Raw genomic sequence first — 22,389 nt, 5'->3', positions numbered from 1 at the left:
TGAAGTACAGTCTATTCATCGTCAGTGATTCGTGGATAACACTAACGCGCCATTGACATCAAATAGATGTTTCTAATTGATAGTTTTCTCAAACAGTTCTTCTTTACGGACTTGATTTTGATTATCTCGGGATCACACAGGGCTGAAGATGCTGTCTTAATCAAACGATACTATACTTTACGATCAATTGTTTAATTAATAGATACGACACCATTTGATATAATCTTAATCTTTTTTTGTATATTCTCCTTTATTGTCTAACACATTTTTTTATTTATCATAACTTATCACTACCTATTGAACAGCTAAACTTTATTTCTTTTACTGCTTCCATTACAATATCTTAAATCTTATCTCAATCACATTTTTTTGGTGATCGTGTTAAACTCTTTGACAGACTATCTATGTGGAGACTTATCAATTAGACGTGTTTCTATTTATAAAACACTTTGTACTCGAATTCACCTGCACTAATTAACGAAACACTCGTTCGAGAGTATGCGACAAAAAAACAGTACAGAAATCACATTATTGACATTTATTTATTTGTTATACAACATAATGAAACATAAGAAATGTTCTCAAATGAATGTCAATTAAATGTTACTCAACACACATTGTAAATTTAAGAGGAATCGCGCCTGTACATCATGTGTTCAAAATGTTGATCATTAAGTCACATATTTTCTTCATAGCAGTTCTATAGATCGCTGAACATGTTAGTGAATATGGGTTGCTAGAACAACAAAAGCAAATGACCAAATCTTCTCTCTTAACTTCGGTATAGTGGTAGGAGGTTATCTGTTCGGAAAATCACTTCCTTCAGCACACTGCATATGTAGGCATGTCGAGCCATGACACAGGGGAGTAGGAAGGATCCAAACTCTTGTGGACAGAAGAGCAAGTGACTCACTTGCTGTGTGCGCAGTAGCTCCGTCTTGCTGCATTCATTGTTGTAACGACAAATGTTTTTGGTGCAACATAAACCGTCATGCAAATCATGCAAAAATGGGTTAATAATCAACTTTCGATTGGTGTAGCGATCAAGGCACACATGGCTTTCATCACGGAACCATATGTTGCTGATGAAATCTTCATCTTCATATGCCATAGATCCAAAGCAATACAGTAGACGCACGAGCTCATCTCCTACATTGAGATACTAACCCAAACCGTATGGGCGGAGAAAGGACTTGACAATAACCACCTTCTCCTCTGGTTACATCATCTTTGGGTACCAATTGCGAACTACGCTAATCCACACACAACTGAGCACACATGCGGCTTTCACAGCTCATACCACATTGCACCTTGTTCCATCCATATGCGAATTTCAGTACTGTTTGTTTTGCCGCATACTGTACAAACGTAATGAGAAAATACTCAGTTGCTCTACTATAATATTAACTAAGTTCATTTTTGATTTGTGTTTTGTTAGTTAAAAAGAAAACGTTCTGATGAGTTTTAATCCTACAAAAACAAGGGCAATATTTAAAATTAAGACATGGCAAATCAAATTTCTGGTGGAAGAATATTGAAATTATGTACGCATTATGGTGATTGAAATTCCACCTTAAACTATAGGCCTCCGTCTTTTGTAGCTGTGGTACTGAAAAGGGATGCTGAACTTCAACAGACAATAAAAGCAATCTTAAATCGAAAGTAGAATCTATCAGCATCATCCATCTGTCTCCATAGTTTGGGCAGACTTAGAATACTTAGTTGTAGAACACCACTGAACATTATCCAAGGCAGTCATCCAATATGTGAGTTGCATAGTCGATGGCTGAGAACCATCGTCCTCGGGAGATAGTTGCCTAGCGAATGGAACAAAGATAATCTGACGGTGCAACATAATGGATCCCTTTGAATTTATCAACTAAGTCATATAATGATATCATGAGGAATTAAGCAACATACGTAATTTGTTTCCGATTGTTTTGAAACATAATAACTTCTCAGTGATTTACAAGCACTGGTTCCATGTTTTTTAATCTTTCATCTACACGTTCCTTTTGCTTCGTTAAGACTGTTAGTTGCGCTGATTGTCTGTAGCAGTTTGCAATGGACAATACCGCTAGCAGTTGGACAAAGGAAACTGCATTGTGTTTCTGCTGTGGTGGTTTTGGTTGTCTAGAAATGGATTCATGTGCTGCAAATCAATGAATAACATCCTTCTCTCTCTGCCTAGAGTAGTAAATTAATGATTTTAGTTAAGATATATTGCCCATTTATTTACCACGTCTGACATTTTTTCTTTTTAATAGGGGTTTATTTCAAGGTAAAACTTGTGAAGCCTGTATAACTCTGTTGATCCAAGTTTGACTTGCTAATACTGATGTCTCCTTTTAACCGTGCTGATCACAATAGGATGCTCAAGATCTTACTCTATCACATTACTTTCTTCTTTTCATCAACTCGAGACGAAAAATGTATGGGACCCTACAGAAGACTACATAGAAATCCGACAGAACGTTTTTTTTTTTTTTGTATATATAATACTTTTCTTTCTTTATCAGTTTTACTCCTTCTATTCTGGTTTTCAAGGTCAAGGTGACGATTAGATGACAATAGTGAAGTAAAACTTAAAAGGATTCCTTCAGGTGGATTCGAATATGCAACAGTAAAGTCTTGCGATCAATGATTTCAAAGGGGGGAGTTGTGGTCACCCTCTGATGGTTACGTATCCCTCACCAGACTGCTCCCCCAAGACATGCTGCATTGTAATGGAGGTCAAGTAATAGACCTAGGTAAAGCTATCATTTTCGATATAGAAAAAACGAAAAATGTCCTCTGGCTCTTCCTTTTCCCAAAAATTAGAGCTGGCGTCGTCACTGCTTGCGATCACTCTCTTAATAATGTATAATACTACTTAAGAGGTTTCATCATGGCGAAATTAAAATACCGCTAATTTTACAGTAATTATTTGATATCTTCAAGTAGATGAAAAGTAATCGAAAATTGGAACAAGAACTCTCTAGACAATATTATTTTACATTAGATACTGTTATCACGACTCACTTATCTGCTTTCGATTTCCAGTCCTTTTGAAAACCGGCATTTATTTTCGCGTTTCTAAATGGCTGCTAACGGAAAACTACTAGGTGACTCGTGATAACAATACCTCATGGAAAATAATATTGTCTAGAGTGTTCTTGTTCTACATTTCGATTATCTTTTATCTATTTGAAGATATCACATAATTACTGTAAAATTAACGGTACTTTAATTTCGCAATAATTAGGCCTCTTAAATATGACAACTAACTTCTCTTTACATTGTTAGAGATGCTGTAGTCAATTAGTATAAGAAGTGTCCATTTTGAAAATAAGTTTTTCTTTAGAGGTGTAAGCTCTATTTTCCCATCAAACCCATATAAGACATAGACCTATATAGTAACGCGTTATCCAAACCACATGAACTTCAAGCGTAGAATCGAACTCAAGTCTCCTACATAAAGGTCTAGAACAGGAAAACTAAGAGGTACGTTAAGAGTTTGTCCTGTGTTTCACACTATTCTTCAATTGTTTATCGAAAATTTAATCTCGAGCACGGATAATATTTAACGATAAACTTAGCATAAACGAATTCATACGCAATCTTATCCTCCAGCTAATATCGTGGTGAGTGGAAGTGTGTTGGAGATAAACCAAGATTGAAGATCTTCGTAAGGTTAAACACGACTTGTAGCACCTGTTAATATTGTCTGTCTAGAATCGATCGTCTAGAAATGTCGTCACAATATGAGCATTAGTCCAGTTCGTAGAACTGTATTAAAAAAAAGCAAAAAAAAAAAAAAAAAAAAAAAAACAAGCCTATTAATCCAATTAATGTTTTTCTTTAGTTTGGTTGTTAGAAAAGTAGAAACGAAATACATTGTCTTCATCGAAGTTAACAGCAAAAGATAATGAGCAAACTTTTTCAAGTATAAATAGTTTTATCTCTTTTTTTTATTATTATTTGTGAATGCCTAGGACTCTGTATGTGTTTGGAAGAACCTTTTTATTAATATTTGTCATTCCCTCCCAAAATAATAATAATAATAATAAATAAATAAATAATACTTTTCAAAAGTAGATATGTTTTTGTTTGTGAATAAACAAAAAAGACGTAACTTACTGAAATTCACATTTTGAATATTCACTTCAAAAGTAACTTACTTAAAATTCGACCACTGTACTTTGACAGTTACAAGTTATTGAACAAAGAGAAAACATAGTCTCACTCAAGATAAACTGAGGGTGAGATCAATTTAACCTGAGGAAGAAAGATAGCATTGGAATGATAGTGGAATGGAAAAATAGTAAATTAACGAAGTCTCAGGAAGTCAGAAAAATACATTTAGAACTTGTATGAGAATAGGAATAAACCGCTAAGTCTAAATGTTGGAGAAAGAGCTAACGGTAAGTAAGAATAGCATTTAGATTTCTGGGCTTTCGGCATTTCTGGGCATCCGTCACGTTTGAGGGATAGAGATGCAAAAAAGCTGGCGTTTTTGAATCGATGGTTTTTTGCACATAAAAAGCCGGATTTTTTGGGAGAAAAAACGAGAATTTTGGAAATTTTGGCTTTTTTCATTTTCATGATTTTTCTGTTTAAATAGCTTTCTTATAGTATACTCTAAAGTTAAATAAGATTTCATGACCTGAATGCCATATTTCGCTCTGTAATTCACCATCATGATGGATGGAGCACATGGTTTATGAATTGAAGTAAAAATAAAGTACGTAGTATTTGAGGGCAATTTTTGGAAGATATTTAACTTTATTTTAACTTCTGAATTATCGACCTTTTTTCTTCTCTAGATCATTTCTTTTTAGTCATCCGTGTTTCACTTCTTAGAGCTTAGTACTCTAGCTTCTAGCGCATAATTAAGCTTACGTTTTTCAATATATCCATTAGAGCGTACGTTTTTCAATATATCTGTCAGAGCGTACTTCCACATTTCCGTCATACTGTAGCTGTGCAATGATTTAACAATTATCTTCCGGACACAACCTTGAATACCATTTGACAGAAATAATCAGTATCGAATTTAGAAAAAAATATTTGGGATTGTTTTCTTTTCTGAATAATGTTTGTTTTTTCTAAAAATTCCTAACTTTTATTTAAGAGAAGCTCAAGTTTATGAGTACAGGCATAACAAATATTTCGTTTCGTTTGTATATTCAGCTATAATCTTCCAGATACAACCTTGGAGACCATTTTATACTGATAACACTGTTCTACAAATTTTAACTTTTTTTTTCTTTCCAAAACGAAAGTAGGTGTTCTTTATGGTTTCTGACCTGCTGATCACGAATCTGAAGTCAGATATGCTGTATCAGGTCTACCTTTTGAGAAATGTTTAAATGAAAGTTAGAATCAAACTCTATATTTGGTGAATTTATGCATTTTAATAATATTATTACTTTTATGTACAATAGAAACCATTTTTTAAAAAAAATGTAAGCATGGCATATCTGGATATCACAAAGATAAAAGAATGCTTATACATTAGTATTTCATGGAGTTTTTCATTAACAATAAACTAAAATAAAGTTTAAAAAACACTAAAATTCCACATTTGGATTTGAAATGCCTTTATACATTGCCACCCAAACAAAAGTCATCTTTTGATTAAAACGTAGAGATAGATTGAGACATCGTAAGAAACGAAATACCTACGAAGATTTCCTCTTGTGTGATGTGGGGACAGTATCACGGGCCAATGTCCAGCAGTAGTCTGCGAGCATTGAAACACCAGATTTCCCTTTGTATCGCTGCTCCAGGATCTGAATTGATTGATGAAACCTCTCACCATGCTCATCAGACACATCTCCTAGGTTTTCGGGAAAGAAAGACAGGTGACTATGTAGAAAATGCACTTTCAGCGACATATTGCACCCCATAGTGTGTAAGTTTGACAACAACTCCTCAACTAGTTGCGCATAGTTCGCACTTTTGTTGTTTCCTAAAAAGTTTTCTGAAACACTCTTAAGAGAATTCCAGGTTTTCCTCTCCACTTCAGTTAGTTTTCCATCGAATACGTCATCTTTCATCAATTGGCGTATCTGGGGACCAATGAACACACCTTCTTTTAGTTTAGCATCTGAGATGTTTGGGAACTTTGTCTGAATATACTTAAATCCTTGTCCTTCCTTTTCCAACCCTTTAACAAATACCTTCATAAGCCCTAATTTAATGTGGAGGGGAGGCAAAAAAATCTTCTTGGGGTCTACAAGAGGTTTCTCTTTCACATTCTTAACTCCAGGAGTGAGGGATGCACGGGTAGGCCATTCTCGTTGTATGTAGTGCATTTCCCTGGCTCTACTGTCCCACTCACAAAGAAAACAGCAGTACTTTGTGTAGCCTAACTGTAACCCTAACACCAAACCAATCACCTTCAGGTCCCCACATATGTTCCACTTATGCTCATCATACCTCACTTTTTGCAAAAGGAGTTTCAAATTTTGGTAAGTTTCCTTCAGGTTTACGGAATATCCAATTGGAATCGAAGGGTAAGTATTACCGTTGTGGAGGAGAACACACTTCATGCTTGCTTTCGACGAGTCCAAGAATAACCGCCACTCATCAATTTTATACGGTATTTGTAATGCCTGCATCAGTCCTACAACGTCAGTACAATATATGCAGTCATCACTACTGCTGTAAAATTTAAGAAAGTCATGTTGTCTTTCACGGTAGAATGTAACTTTGGTTCCTTTTTGAAGAAGGTTCCAACCTTGCAGTCTTGAAGCTAGAAGCTCAGCTTTTTGTTTGGGTAAGTTCAAGTCTCTAACAAGGTCGTTCAGTTCCTCTTGAGTTATCAAATGTGGTTCTGTGACACGTTCACTGTATGTAGGATCTTCATTCTCACTACTCACACAACATTCATTCTCATCATCACTACTGTCTACTGTCCATACTGCTGGCGGCACAGGCACAGGAAAACCTTCGCCATGTGGGATGGGTCTTCTAGCTGATTGTAGATTTGGGTATTGAACCGACTTTTTACCTTTGGACGTTATTCCCTTTACATTTGAAAGACAAAAGTAACAGTCATGTAAGTGATCATGTGATTCAAACCATAACATTGGTGTAGCAAATGGCATACACTTATGAGAACCACGTAACCACCCCCTTAGATTCACAGCACAGGATTTACAACAAAATTTCGGTGCCCAGGGCTTCCCTACGTCGACCTTTGATGAGAAATACAGTTCGTATGCTTTCTTAACAATAGGCGTTATCTTGGTGAGTTTCTGTTTTGGAGTTATTCGCCCACACACATAACAGAAATTGTCACGATGATTCTTACATTTCCTAGGCATTTTCAAAATTGTAACACTTAATTTCACAATACCAAACGTTTCCAAATGTTAACTACTTTACAATGAAACATCTACCCGTTACGGGTCACAAAAACACACCTTTCAATGTTCTTTGTCTGCTATAGCATTCAAGAGGAAATAAAGCTCACCACACCAACAAGCAAAAAGTAAATATTGATAGTCAGTTGTTTCACCGTCATCCGGTGTTGCCAGGTCTATGTGGGGAAATTTCTTTCCGACGTCCAATTTTCCACTTTTTCCGCCAAATTTCTTTACCTTTTGTGTGTGAGAAGGGGTAGTCATGCGTTTTATATTAATAAAGGCTTGCATTTTATACATCAAGATGTATGAATAATGTATAGTGTCTGAAATATATACATATAAAACATTATTATAATAAAGTTTTTAAAATATATATTTCCCCGAAATAGTTCCACAAAATAGAAAATTTTAACTACATTTCCCCATTTTTCCAGTAACTGAGACCTGATACGCAAAAATGGATATTATTTTCAGATTCAGCAGAAAAAAATCTTTAAGAATCACCTATTAGTTTACAGGAAAGAAATTCAGTGTTGAACAGTGTAATCAGTGGGAATTTAGAAAAGTATTTTGGGAGGAGCTTTTCTCATTAATGCTTAGTTTTTCTAAAAATTCCTAATTTTTTATTTGAGGACAGCTTGAAGTTTAGGAGAAAGGCAAAATTAATATTTAGTTTGTTTTAGAAATTCCGTAATTTTGGGGTAGAGGCTTCAATCCGAAAGACATCCTCACCCTAACCCTCTTCACAAATCCATCACTGCTGGTAATTAGTAATAACAAAGATTTAAAAACGATTAGAAAGGAAGCCAGCCACGATTCACAGTACAAGCCCTATCTCTACATTCATAGATGAAATTAAGAAAAACTTTTGTCAAAATGGTCGAATGCGGGTTTGAATTCCGGACTTCACGATAGAAGCACGAAAGCTAACCACTCACTCATTTTTGTTGTGCAATTGTGCTTAATTTAATGTCCTCCCTCTCTCTTTCTCTATAGCCAGAAAAGCTCTCCATTGACTCCCGTCCTTATCCAATTCAATCCAGTCTCTACTCTGTATTCCTATTTCTGCTAGATCCATCTTAATATTGTCCTCCCATCTGGGCCTAGGCTTTTCTAATGGACGTTTCCCGATTGGATTTCCAGTTAAAACTTTGAAAGCGTTCCTACTTTCTTCCATTCTAGCTACATGACCTGCCCACCTGAGCCTCCTAGACTTGATGACTCTAACGATGTTTGGTAAACCGTATAAATTATGTAGTTCCTTCGTATGAAGTTTCCGCCGTTCCCCATTCCCGTTCCTCTTGGGTCCAAATATTCGTCTCAGAATTTTATTCTCAAATAATTTCAGTCTGCGTTCTTCCCTCAGCGTAAGCGGCCATGTTTCATAACCATAAAGCATAACAGGTATGGTTATCATTTTATATATTTTAAGCTTTAAATTCCTTGACAGAATTTGCGACGACAAAATATTTTGAACTGAATAATAACATTTCTTTGTGGGTATGATTTTAGTCTGGTAATACTGTTTCAAGATATTTGAAAATATCCACTGTGTCGAGAGTATTAATTAATATTTTAACGCATTCATAATTTGCCGTATTACGATCCTTGTGAACTTCCTTGTATTTAGATTTCTCTGCATTTACTCATGTCCCTGCAAGCGTTTAATAAGGCCTCTGCATTTCTTTCAATTCTTCTCCTATCAGATTTACATCATCAACATACACCATAACCTGGTGAATACCATTCAACTCTACACACTGGTTCGTTGTCCGATCCCGTATGACCATGTAATGCAACTCGTGGCTGACTGTGGTTGTCGACAGACTGGAAGGGTGGTGCTTGAATTACTACGTCAATTGCACTGCAGTCGCACGACGATTTTGGCTGAAAATCCACTTTAATGGTTAGCGTGTCCTGTCGCTGAGGTTTTTCTCCCAATCACTGTTTCTCTTCACCGATGTGGTTTGGTCATAGGCCATCATCATATTTCACATTGTCCGTCGCGACACACCCAACACATCTGTTACTTTTGTCATGCTCACACAACATAACCGAGCGCCAAAAATTTGACCTATTTTGCAAAGCAGAGAAGTGGTCTATTTTATCTTATCACCGTTTGCTCAGCGCATTGCCCACTGTCGTTCTGCTGTTCTCCATGTAACACGGAGTTTGTCTTAGTACAGAACCAACAACCCGGTGGTGTGGTCGCCGGCTGACCATTACCAATCCAGATATATAGTGCGATTCCAACTTAGTGTTCTCATTAAACTGATAAGATTTCGTAGTGTAAAGGGGTAGAAGAAGAACTGGGTAGTGTAAAGGGGTAGAAGACTGAAGAAAAACTATATTTCAGAAGGAGGTAGAAACATTTACTGAACATTTTGAGGAAACCAATGAGAAGAATGTTGGAAAGATAAAAGTAATTCTGGTTAGAACAAAGCAGCCTGTGTCAAATATAGAGGTTCAAGGGGAGAAAGTAAGTAGATTCGATATCTAGTACGAATGAGGTGGCGAAATTAAAGCGTAAAATAAAGCAAGGATAGAAACGATTCCTTTGAGATGTTATACGAGACGAGGACATACAACTTAAAGTAAGATTCAAATCAAATTAGCTTCTACGAGACGAGGATACACAACTTAAAGTAAGATTTAAATTAAATTAGCTTCTACGAGACGAGGGCACACAACTTAAAGTAAGATTCAAATCAAGTTAGCTTCTACGAGACGAGGATACACAACTTAAAGTAAGATTTAAATTAAATTAGCCTCTACAAGACGAGGACACACAACTTAAAGTAAGATTCAAATCAAATTAGCTTCTACGAGACGAGGACACACAACTTAAAGTAAGATTCAAATCAAGTTAGCTTCTACGAGACGAGGATACACAACTTAAAGTAAGATTTAAATTAAATTAGCTTCTACAAGACGAGGACACACAACTTAAAGTAAGATTCAAATCAAATTAGCTTCTACCGAGAATTGTAATATACATTTTGTGTTGTATATGTTGCAATTACTTTTAATAAAACTGTTCCAGCTTGCAATTATAATTATTCAACGTTACTACGAAACCATATATGTCTTTGTTATACAAATGCAAGTTCTAAATATCGTATGTTCATTTATTTCATTCTACCCACAACAAAGAAAAATAACTCCGTTTGAAAAGGCTTTACATTAATATATACATCTCAGTTTTATATATAGTATACATACAAATATAATTGAAGATACAAAACTAAAAATATATACATATAGAAAAAAAAGATAGTAAAATAAAGAAATGAAAGGAATACTGAAACCAACCAACACAAATTAGAGTAAATGAGTTGCTTCGCGTATTATAAAACATTATATAGGCTTTACAAGCTCGTTTCTGTAAATATTTATCATACAAGAGACTGAGAAATCTAAACCATGTAGGATTATTGTAGGTTGAACACATTCTTATTGCAGGCGATTTCATAAAATGCTCATTTTTTTCTTTAAGATTTTGGAAGGACCAAAAGTGATCTTCACCTCAAATTAATATTTTCCCGCGATTACCACACCCTTATACTCCAATAAGCCTGTGCAGTTATTTTTGAGTGTAGTCATTTAACACACACACACACACACACACACTTATACAATAAGATAGAACATGATAAGTAGGGCCCAGAACTTGAGGAAACATTCTCTTTTTTACGAGTGCCCGAAGACGAGGCTTAGCATAATATATACATTCATTTTGGGTCATTGTATACCAGAAAATGGTGGATTTTGTTTGTCCGTTTTTGCCTTTTTTTGGTGTTTTTTTGTTCTTTTTTAAGCTTTTCATAGGTCTTAACGTCTTCTTTTTTTGCACTTCATCTTTTGACAGTAAATTTACTGATCATTAACTCGAACCACCACCACCTCTTAAACATCTTTTCTTTAGTAAAGAAAATTCAAAAGATAAGACATTCTTCAACAACTGGACTGATAAAACCGGATCTGCAACAATCACAAGTCAGATAAGGAGGCTAACAATTTCCTCCAGCAAGAGTGACGGTGGGGAAGTTTTCTTATTTTAGTTTGTACTTTAGTTTGTGGAAGGACAGACCGTTAACCTACCAGAAGCTTGAGCATTATATTCATTAAATATGTAATTCAATTAAATTCGGTCTTATTTTTACGTCCTTTTTCCCAGTTTTTTGGTCCTTTTTTAAAAGATATTTTTAGATCTTTTACTGTCCTTTTTAGGCAATTTTTAGGTCCTCAAGTTCCCAACCCTAATGATAAGACTTAGCGAGAAGACAAAGAATCATATTGGTTAGCGTTACGTTAGCAGACTCTCGAGGATCAGCGTATATATGATGAAGTTTCGTGGTCTTTGGGTCACACCGGCTTTGTCCAAGTAACAGTTCTCTCCAGATGACTTCTGGTCATGGACCTATGGTTTATCGTGTCTGTTGAGGTCGCTGCTCTGATTGCTTCCGGGTCACGGATTAGGAAGTTCATAACCCTTTCGATCACAGTTACCATGCTACCCTGAAAGCATATTTGACAGTAGTCTTTCTTTTTATAATTTTGCTAAAAGAATTTTCAGTATAATTGTATAATTTAGCACTTTTAGGTCCTCAATTTTGCATAACTAACCCTTTGCAGTAATTTCGCAATACTTTTTCAAGAAAATTAAGAACAATAATACTAGCAATCCTGTTGCTTTTGCATATGAAATATATGCAAAACACAAGTGAATGAAAACCCATAATACATGAGGAATGTCAGTGTAATGTACTCACATTGAAAGGGACTTTTTTGTGGTTTGTAATAGAGCGAGAGAAATTTTGACAAGAGCGTGAAATGGTAGCCATCTTTTTTTTTTTTTTTTTTTTTTGCTGTTGTTCTTTTTTCAACTTTTGAAACAAAACAGTCTGTCAAGTGCCGAAAGGTGACAAAGAAAAACGTTGAAAATGGTTTTTCAGGATTGGGAAGGGTGTTAGGAGGGGGATGAGATCCGAGTTCCTCCCTGACGACAGTCCACCAAATTAATGTCGAACATAACCTCCATTAGCATCAATTCGCGCCCACTAGCCAGATGTGTCATATATGAAGAAGAGGACATTCTTTTTTTCTAGTTTCATTGGTGCTTTTACATTTTTTTTGGTCCAATGGGAGTGAGGTGGTCAGTCACAGGAAGGGGTTGGTGAAGTGAAAGTAATTTTGACTGAAGTCAATTGTCCTTTTGTCACATGCTTTGGCACGTAATTCCCAGTAGTTTATGGGTTTGAACAGTACATGCCTATTACATTTTGAAGGAAAAAAAATATGCATATCTTTCTTTCATTTTTCTAAACTGGAGCTTTTCGTTATTTTAGTTATTATACGACACATAGTCATCTTATTTGCGTCTTCTTTTTTAAACAAAATTCTGTAGTGTCCTAAGCCTTTTAATATTCATGGTTCGAGGCATTCGCTAATAGAAAAATATTCACACACACACACACACACGAAAAGACTATCTTCATCATTGTTACTTGTATGCGTTACACAATGTACATTCAGTTTTGATAGAGAAGTTAAACATAACTTACTTCTGTATTCCAGTTTTTTTAACAGTAAAATTCAAATTGTAATAAAGTCCATATGTTTTTATAAAATATCACACCAGTAAGCATCTTAGACCTGGTACTGTACACAGCGACAAACTGTTTCAATGAACCATCTTTGTCTTTATCAGTGTGACTGGAAACATAGAACTTAAGTTGCAGAACATTTCACATTAATGAAGTTATCTTGAACTCTCAGATGGAAGTCTACATATAGATAAAATGTATGATTTGTTGAAATTACCTGTATGACATAATGTTCTTTCCTGAGATATTCAACGGAGACTCAAACAATATAAAAATACTGTCAGAAAACTCCTGTTTTCTTGCCTTGATATATTCTATCAAATATTCTTAGGTAAATATTTCTATGAATAAGTAAAAACAAACTTTTAATTTTTATGTTCAGTAACTCGAAAATTACTTACATGTTATTTATAAAATTCTCTGATAAACAGATACAAAAATGTGAAGTTTTCTTTTTTAAAGCATGTATCATTTTAAAATAATATTGAAAAAGTAAAAAAAAAAAAGAAAAAAAAAAAAGAAAACAAGAATCTACAATTTTATTCTAGCATAAAGATATTTTTCAATCTAGCCATACATTATAGTATTATATGACTGAAATAAGCATATTGCAAGCAAAGCTTAGTGTACCTTACCTCTCTCAACCTACAAACTATATTTGTTGCGAACTTTAATTGTTTCAGAAGATGATTGATTTTTAACATGATAGCTGAGGTCCTATATAATATGATTGATGACTGTGGTCTGAAGCCGTTACTAATGGGAAATTCAAGCGCACGAAGCACATATAAAAGGGGAATATAATAAGATTATCATATACTTAAGACCACTGGTTGCGTTTGGGATAAAATTTAGAGGAATATCTACGAAGACATGTAAAAATTCAGATTTTTTTCGTGCCTTATATCATCATCACACTTGACTCTTAACATACTTTCACTATGTGACATGACCACGGAACGATGTCTGCATCAATTTTGCACAATAAATAGTTTGTGTTACTGAGAACGAGAAAACATATTTTTGTAGGAGAAAGAGGACTATATATAATATAATATTGATGTTACACAATGGAAAATGTTAGGAAGAAATGGATTTATTGAATTGAAATTTAACGTCCCTTTCAGATAAGAGACGTGGGCCTACAGTATAAAGTGGGACCCAAATTATGAAATTCTCTACCGGTAGTCGAATCCCAGTATCCCGATCCAAAGGCACTTAGGCTAATCATATAGCCATAGGAAAGCTCTGGCAAGAGAGAAAACTATAAAAATAGTAATACGTTCTCATAAATATTTCTGAGTTCAACGTACTATGATGTAAATCGCTTGTTCTCAATACATGTATCATTTTGCTCGACAGATTGGCTATGCTATATTCTTATCGCACTTAACTCAATAAATACAAAATTTTTACGAAAGTTTTCAACTGGTGCCCATTAAATGTAACTGAAGTATCTTATAAAAATGTAATTAAATTTTTAGTTTTCCGTTCTACAGTTATGCTCTCGTAAGGCTATTTTTTAAAACATACCCTTGAGGTTTTCTTCTTATCTTCGTATCTATTTCCAGTATTATTTGTCCCTCTCCAAATTTTTATAATGTATCCTACTTCAGTTTTCGTTCCATTAGATCTATTTTTTTCTATTCTTCTTCACACCCAACTTGAAAAAATATCCAAACATTTTTGTTACTCTTTCGTAATTGCTCACTTTTCGGATCCGTTCAGTACAACACTCTGGATGAAAATATGTAATTAGTATTTTATCACAGTCCTTTTTTTGTTTTAGATATCACCAAAATAATCCTCTTGCTAAGTTCTTCGTTCGCTTCTTTTATTATTGTTTTTACCCTTTCGTTTGAGCTTCAAATCTTCACTTAAAATATTACCTAAGCAAGAGGATACTCATCTGTCCTCTTATACCTTTAAATGCACTTCATGACAAAACTTCCTTAATTATGATCAGCAGCTCATTTTTCTAATCAGTTCAAACTTAATTCTCTCTCGATCTAATTTCTAACAAAAGTACAAGTTGGTTATTTTAAGAGCACATGTTACAATTCCCACACTCATCAAATTTCTGAAGGAGTTTTCACTAATACGATTCACTGATTCAAGAAACTTCTTTTAGATTTTTTTCTATATTTTTCTCCTCTTACGACTTTCATTGTTTACCGAATTGATCCTTGACCTGATTTCTCTCTCGCACTAGTGGATATAAAAAGTGGTTATCAAATAAAAGGAACGCTTTAAAAATCCATATACTTCATGAACAATTTGTGTTCGTTCTTCGTCCTACTTGGTGATAGGTTGTAAACAGAAAAACATGTAAATAGAAAGTGCGATCAATTTTCCTTATAGATGAAGAGCTTGTCAATTTTATATTATTATTTTATTATTACTATTATTGTTATTAGATTTATATAATATGCAGCACATAATGCACGGTGGTGTAATCAATAAGGCATTTACCTACCAACTTAGAGGCCTGGGATGATTCATCGCACGGCCGGAAATTAATTTTTCATTCTACCTCAGTTGCAATTTTTTTATTTTTTTATTTTGCCTATCCATTGTAAAACGGGAAACCTATGGTGTAAAGGAAGCTTAAGTGTGAAGCTAACTTCATAATCTCCTCAACATACCGAAGTCTATAAACTTTGGTATATTTTCTTAATTCAGGCTTTGGGGTCTCTATAGAGTCCTATCTCGCTTTAAGAGCCTAATTTACAATAATAATACAACATTTTTCATTTTCCTTTTGCTTGTTTCTCATAAGTGAAAGGACATAATGAAATGCAAGTTACCACAATCATGGATAATGTTATTCTACAGCAGAAAATAAGAAACTTAAGAATTTTAAGTGTTTCTATCCATAGAAATTACAGTGTTGCCAGAATAACATTTTCCCCAAAATCTAAGTTAAGACAAAGAGGTAGAGGAACAAACTCAACTGCATTTGCCTACAAATCATGTTGTCTTAAAATCCTGTGAACTACTTTTTAAACAATGGTTGTATTTAGTTTGTAATAAACAAAATAGTTTTAATATACAGTTATTAAGTTTAAGTAGTAATGTTATTTAAAAACTAGTTCACAGGATACATAATCAAATGCAGTTAAGTTCGTTCCTCAAGTCGCTGCTTTAACTTAGATTGTGGGGAGATATTATTTTGGCAACACTGTAATTTCTATGGATTGTCACATTGAAAATTCTTCAGGTTCATATTTTCTGTTGTAGAATAATATTATCTATGATTGTGGTAAGTTGCATTTCATTATCTCATTTCACTTACGAAAAACAAGCAAAAGAAAAATGGTAAATTTTGCATAATCTTTAGATACAACTTTGGCTTTGTATACAATCTTTGTCTTGAGCTGTATATTCAAACTTTTTCTTTAGCTTTATTCAACCTTAACCTTTAGCTTTATATATAATCTTATCTTTAACTTTATTTACAATCTTTAGTCTTATGTACAACCTTTACCATTAGCTTTATATACAACCATTATCTTAGCATTAATTTACAATCTTTGGCATTAGATTTATATGCAACCTTTGACTTCATTTATTACTTTTACTTTTATATAAAATTTTACCATTATCTTTATATAAAACTTTTAACTTTATTTAAAACCTTTACGTTTAGTTTTTTTCGCAACCTTTACCTTTTGTTTGTTTACAACCTTTACATTTAGCTTTATATGAAGACTTTATACGAAGACTGTAAATAAAGAGCACATGAATATATGCGTGATTATACATGAAATAAGACTGAAGATTGATAGCTCTAGCCATTGTTGAGGTGTACAATAGTAAAAGCAGTTTGAAAAAGGAATAGTTGTTGTGAGGTCTGTAGTTGATGTGATCAGTAAGGTGCTCCGAAACATATTTACAAAACTTGTACAGCATTCTTGGATGAAAATCGAAGTATTTCTTGTCAAAAATGCACCTCAATGTTGTGAAGGATTGCAGGAAGTGTGTGTAAAGATACGACACAGTATCAGACGACTGCAGGATCGATCGAGACTTTTTGTCAGGTTGGAAAGAATCAATGGATTAGGCCCGTATATGTAACCTGTCCATTGGAGCAAGTGGAGTTATTACAAGATCTTTAAATTGATTACCACTAAATTGTCAAGCAGATATCGGTAGATGTTGGACTGTCATCGAACTTTGAAGGAAAAACTGAAACGATTGTTTTCATATGGCGGAATCAGTAACCCAATTGTTGTTTTTGTGATACTAAAACATTTTAGATGACAACCATATTCACCAGACGTGATGCTGAGGAATTTTGAGCTATTTCCATTGTTGAAAGAACCCCCAGATTTGCATATATTCCGTTCTTAGTAAGCGACATAGGGCAGTTAATTGCCGAGATGAACAAAAGAACCTCACCAGCTACATAGGGCGACTACTACGATTTCGGAAAGAGCGCAGCATAATGAAGGAGATAATACTAAAGGCTTTTTATGTGATTGTCAATGTATGTTCAGTAACACGTCTGTATCTCTTGCCAGTATTTTATTTATCCATGTATACGAAACTCATACTTATTCACATTTGTTTACAACCTTTAAATTCACTCCAATCTTCAGCTTTATCTACACACTTTAGCGTTATTTACAACCTTTATGTTTTACTTGGTATGCGACCCTGTTAAAACTATTGGAAAATATACACTCGACTACTACTGAATTATTCTATACCTTTATTCGTAATCTGTACCAACCGAAACTCAGTTAATTATCTTCATAATATTCCACAATTACACTAACATGGAATATGTCTCAATATTACTCTAATAAGCAAACCATACTATATCTTCAGTACATAATCTTTTCTGATCAATATATCTTCAATCAATATCTAGTGATTTAATATTCCTACTCTTTATAGCCATCTTGTATAAACAAATCGATCAATATCTATTACAAATCGTGATTCCAAATATTCCACATCCATCTAGATTTCACTCAATCCATTAGAATCTATATTCATTACATGAACTGTTTACACCGTATATCTCCTAGCAATATAGTAATATGGGCATGTGTCATTATATCAAAACCTTGCAAGCCCGTGGCCTCATTCCATACCTATCAACAGACCCTTAGCTTCATCTGAAACCTTTAGCATTAGTTTTGTGTATAGCCTCTATCTTTATCTAAGATCTGTAATTTCATGTACAAAGTACAGCCTTTAGCTTTATTTACAGACCTTTTGGTATATCTACAATCTTTAGTTTCATCTAATACATTTAGTTTTGTCTATAACATTTATCTTTAGCTTTATCTTCAACCTTTAGTTTCATTAGTATTGTTTAGCTATATTTACAATATTTTTATCTTGCTTCATCTACAACCTTTAGTTTCATTTACTGCCATTATTTTTTGCTTTACCTACAACATTTAGCTTCTTAACATTTACCTTCAGCTTCATATTCAACTTGTAGATTTCCTTAAATCGGTTACATGTTCTTCATCTACTGTATAACTTTTAGCTTCATACAATACTTTTATCTTAAGTTTTGTCTAAAAACCTTTATCTTTAACTTCAGCAGCAATCTTTAACTCAATCTAAAACTTTTCGATTTATCTACTACTTTTACAATTAGCTTTATAAGGCTTCGAATAAAGTTAATAAAAATACTCATGAAATGTTTCGTATGAATTTCGGTACTTAGCATTACACAAGGAATGTAGAATGATTAAAGACTTTCAAAACGTTACTGAATCTTTGCAACTAAAAGTTTAGCGTCCTTTGATTTGGTAATAGGAACAAAATTTTGATTTCCAGTGGAAGCTTAAATGGTTTGAATATCACACGAAAATACAGGTTCATACCTCACTTACTATTCGTGCTTCAAGAAAGAACATTAAACATAGTAAAGATACTACTTCAAATGAACTATATATAAGCTCGTAATATGAGATGCGAAGGGCAAATTGCCATTTGCTCACGTAGTTCTGTTTTTATGAGAAACAGAACACGTTTTTGAAAAACTAGTCGTAATAGTTCTTCAATACAACTTTAAGTTATATCTTTGAAAAGTTATTTTTTTGTTGTGTCAACATATTTTAAGTGATAGAATTTCTATCTAAATAGTCAATGTGATATTTCATGGTATTTACTTGTAGAAATATTTTTGTCATTAGGTTTATAAAGCTTAGACTAAAAGTATTGTTGTTTTATCATCGTTACAGACGCACCAGTAGTCACCTTGAAAATGGGTAGCAGCCTCAACCCGAAAGACATCAAAGAAGGGGATGATGTCTATTTTGAGTGCAACATCCGAGCCAATCCCAAAATTTACAAGTTATCCTGGTTTCAAGATGTAAGTAGGATACTGTGGTTTAGTGATGGTATAAAATATTTTAATAGTTAATAGTAGATCAATATAAAACTTTTATAATATTGTGAAGTCATTACATTCAATATACCACGAACCTTATAATTCATCAGATTGTATACAGATTAACACGAAAAATTGTTTAGTTTTCATATACTGTATATTTTAGCGATAAACTAGGTGCTATTTTAATGGAAATGATGTGCAATTATAGAACTATTCTGCAAGAAATTTGTTGTGGGCAGTATCCTAGCAGCCTAGTTTACAGTTATGTATCATTGCATAATGTAATACGGTTTAACTCCGTTGCGATGTATTAACTTCTATTGATACTGTACATGATTAACAAAAATCAATAATTACGAGCGAAAAGTTTGCATTAAAAGAAGTGTATTACATATTTAAAGAATGACATACAGTCGACAGTCCAACATAAGATAATTAAAATAATATAGGAAACAAATTGAAAAGATTTCTTTGTCTTAGCTAATATAGTATATGAGTCAGTTTAACTTGTTAAAAATGTTAAAACCCCTGCCGGTCAATACCGTTAAGGCCCTGTGAGTGCAAATTAAAGGGTGATTGTTGATAAAGTCCCGTTTTGTCTATGATCTAGTCACTTCTTTCCATTTTGGAGATATTTTTTGGTACCATTTAAAAATAGTAAAAGAACGTATATTTTTATGGTTGCAATTAAAATATTTGTGTTAATAGAGGAAGTTAAGTTTTTGTGCTTATGAATTTAGATAGCTTTGTAGCTTTTGCGAATTTTAAGCAGTATGTTTATACTTCCAAATTCTATACCAACTCCGCCCCTTCGAGACGAGAAGTTAGGTACTACAGTTTCATGTCGATTATCGGTAAGCTCTTTTCGTCTCGTATTCGAATTTGTTGCATCTCATGTAGTCAATTTATGAACAAAATTTATGGCCTGATTTTCCCCCCTAATTTCGTCTAAACATTGTTCAGCATAAGCTCTAAATTCCGATAAACAAAATATTTGTATCCTTCCGCTTGTCACAAATACGATTGGCTAGTGATGTATCACTCCCACTCCCCACGGGGAGGAGCAAATTATGCACGTGCATTTTGACAATACTGTCTCGTGTTGTCCAGATACTTACAGCAGCAGCAGAAAAGAAACAAAAGAAACTCGAAAGATTGAAAAAAAAAAAGTATTTGAATTTTGCTCGTAAACAATTGTTGCTTAGTGAGTAAAGGTTTGCCTTGTTGGTGTTTCACCACAACACTCGCGGAACCTGGATTCATGCCAGTCATTTTTCAGACTTTAAAAGCAAAACACCCGTCCACAGTTGAGTTGGCGCCATAATTACCGCGCGTGCTTAGTGTTTATTTGTATTGTTTCATTAACCACACTCGATTTCAGTATTATTAGATAATCCGTATTATATTTTTGTCATTTATAATAATATAGCAGTTTTATATGAAGCTTCATAGTAAAAGTAATAATGCAATCACATGAACTATTTTGCGGAGGAGTACAAGCGTCGGTAGGACAACAGCAAATCAGCGAGATTTAGTTTCACGTGGCTTTGTTTATCGCAGTTTAGAGCTTACGCCGAACAATGTATAGAAGTTATCAAGATCCTTCTACTTCACGAGAGGCCCATGAAGGGAGATTTAATATAATTTAAACCATATTTATTATTGGAATATATTAGTGTAATGACTTGCCAATCTTTAAATGTTAGTAAGTGTTGTTCGTTTCTTCGCCTAATTAGTTGTATCAATGTGAAATTTGTTTACTATGAATCATGCAACACTAAAACCGTGTTCAAGATCTAACACTTGGGTGAATTAGTGTTGCCCTCGGGACTCGAAATTTCTCATTTCATGGGTAACACTAATTGTATCTCTGAGATTTATACGAACGTTAATTTCCTATCTATAAAAATATTATTATTATTATTATTATTATTATTATTATTATTATTATTATTATTATTATTATTATTATTATTATTATTATTATTATTATTGGTAGTAGTAGTAGTAGTAGTAGTAAAGAAGAGTTAATTTGCACTGAGAGAATTAGTAATTTTCAGGTTGAAATTCTGTTCAAAACTCTGCAAGTCAGAAGGTGAATATAATTACGATAATCAATTGTTTATAACGTTATATCGAGTTAAAGTGTTAATGGTATTAAGTCTTGAAAGCCAAAATTTACGAGATTAGCTGCAATTATAATAGATATGAAAGAAAAAATTCATTATACTTCAAAAAATTAATTAATTACCTTGATTAGTATAGAAGATTTGTTATTATTGGTTTGACACACATAAAGTTTTGGTCATATCAATTTCCCGTGAGTTCATTCTTTAGTAACGTGCTTGTTACAACTGACATTAATTATATTTATATACTCTCTTTATTTCTCTATCTGCCATTGCTTTTTTATTTCAGTTTTTTTATTTTAAAAAAGCAAAGGTGAAAAATGTTAGAGAATAAATAACGAATCCAATTACATTTCTTTTCTCTAGATTTTTGTTTTAAAAAAAGAAATTTTCTACTAAAGTAAAACTTATTAACCTAACGACAATTTTCATTATATAGAATGAAATAAAGAAGAAAAAAGTTTGAAAGGAAAGATTTTTGATTCGGAAAGAAGTGAAAAAAAAACATATTATTGTTTGAATAATAAAGTTTTTATTTTTTAAAAGAAAAAAATGAGAACAAAATTAGAATTGAACAAGACAAAAGGAAAATATAATTTGCTAACAAGGTTGTTAGAGGAAAAACTGTATAAAAGTGCTAATTTTAACTAGTGCATAGTATAATTCACATGGAAGCGTTTGACAGTAGCTTGCTCCCTTTTTTCCTTTACCTTTTTATCTGAAACATTACCTTTACCCAGAAATGTTCAATTTGCTTCTATTAATCTAATGAGAGTATTTAAATTCTAAGCCTCTTTTTTCCCCTTTGTGACTGTACCGTAATTCTTGACATTTTATACTTTTTGGTCTAACGAAGAAAAATTTGTGCGTATATATATGTACAGAAAGAGATTTGTGTTCGTTATACTCGTACATATCTTTTACCTGTAACTATGAAT

General features: G+C 33.5%; 1 protein-coding gene across 2 annotated transcripts in view; it reads left to right on the top strand.

Annotated features, from left to right (window-relative positions):
* side-IV (sidestep IV transmembrane protein) overlaps positions 1-22,389 on the top strand; it is a 980,143-nt gene that overhangs the window by 850,043 nt on the left and 107,711 nt on the right. For both annotated transcript variants that reach the window (XM_081730407.1, XM_081730406.1), the window contains exon 8: positions 19,171-19,301. In XM_081730407.1, coding sequence (XP_081586533.1) covers positions 19,171-19,301 — 131 coding nt within the window. The remainder of the gene's footprint in view (positions 1-19,170; positions 19,302-22,389) is intronic.

Source organism: Thermobia domestica, chromosome 11, assembly GCF_964235325.1.
Source record: "Thermobia domestica chromosome 11, izTheDome1.hap1.1, whole genome shotgun sequence".
Lineage (NCBI taxonomy): Eukaryota > Metazoa > Arthropoda > Insecta > Zygentoma > Lepismatidae > Thermobia > Thermobia domestica.
Note: the sequence above shows the minus strand (reverse complement) of the source record. Positions and strands in the feature narration are given on the sequence as shown.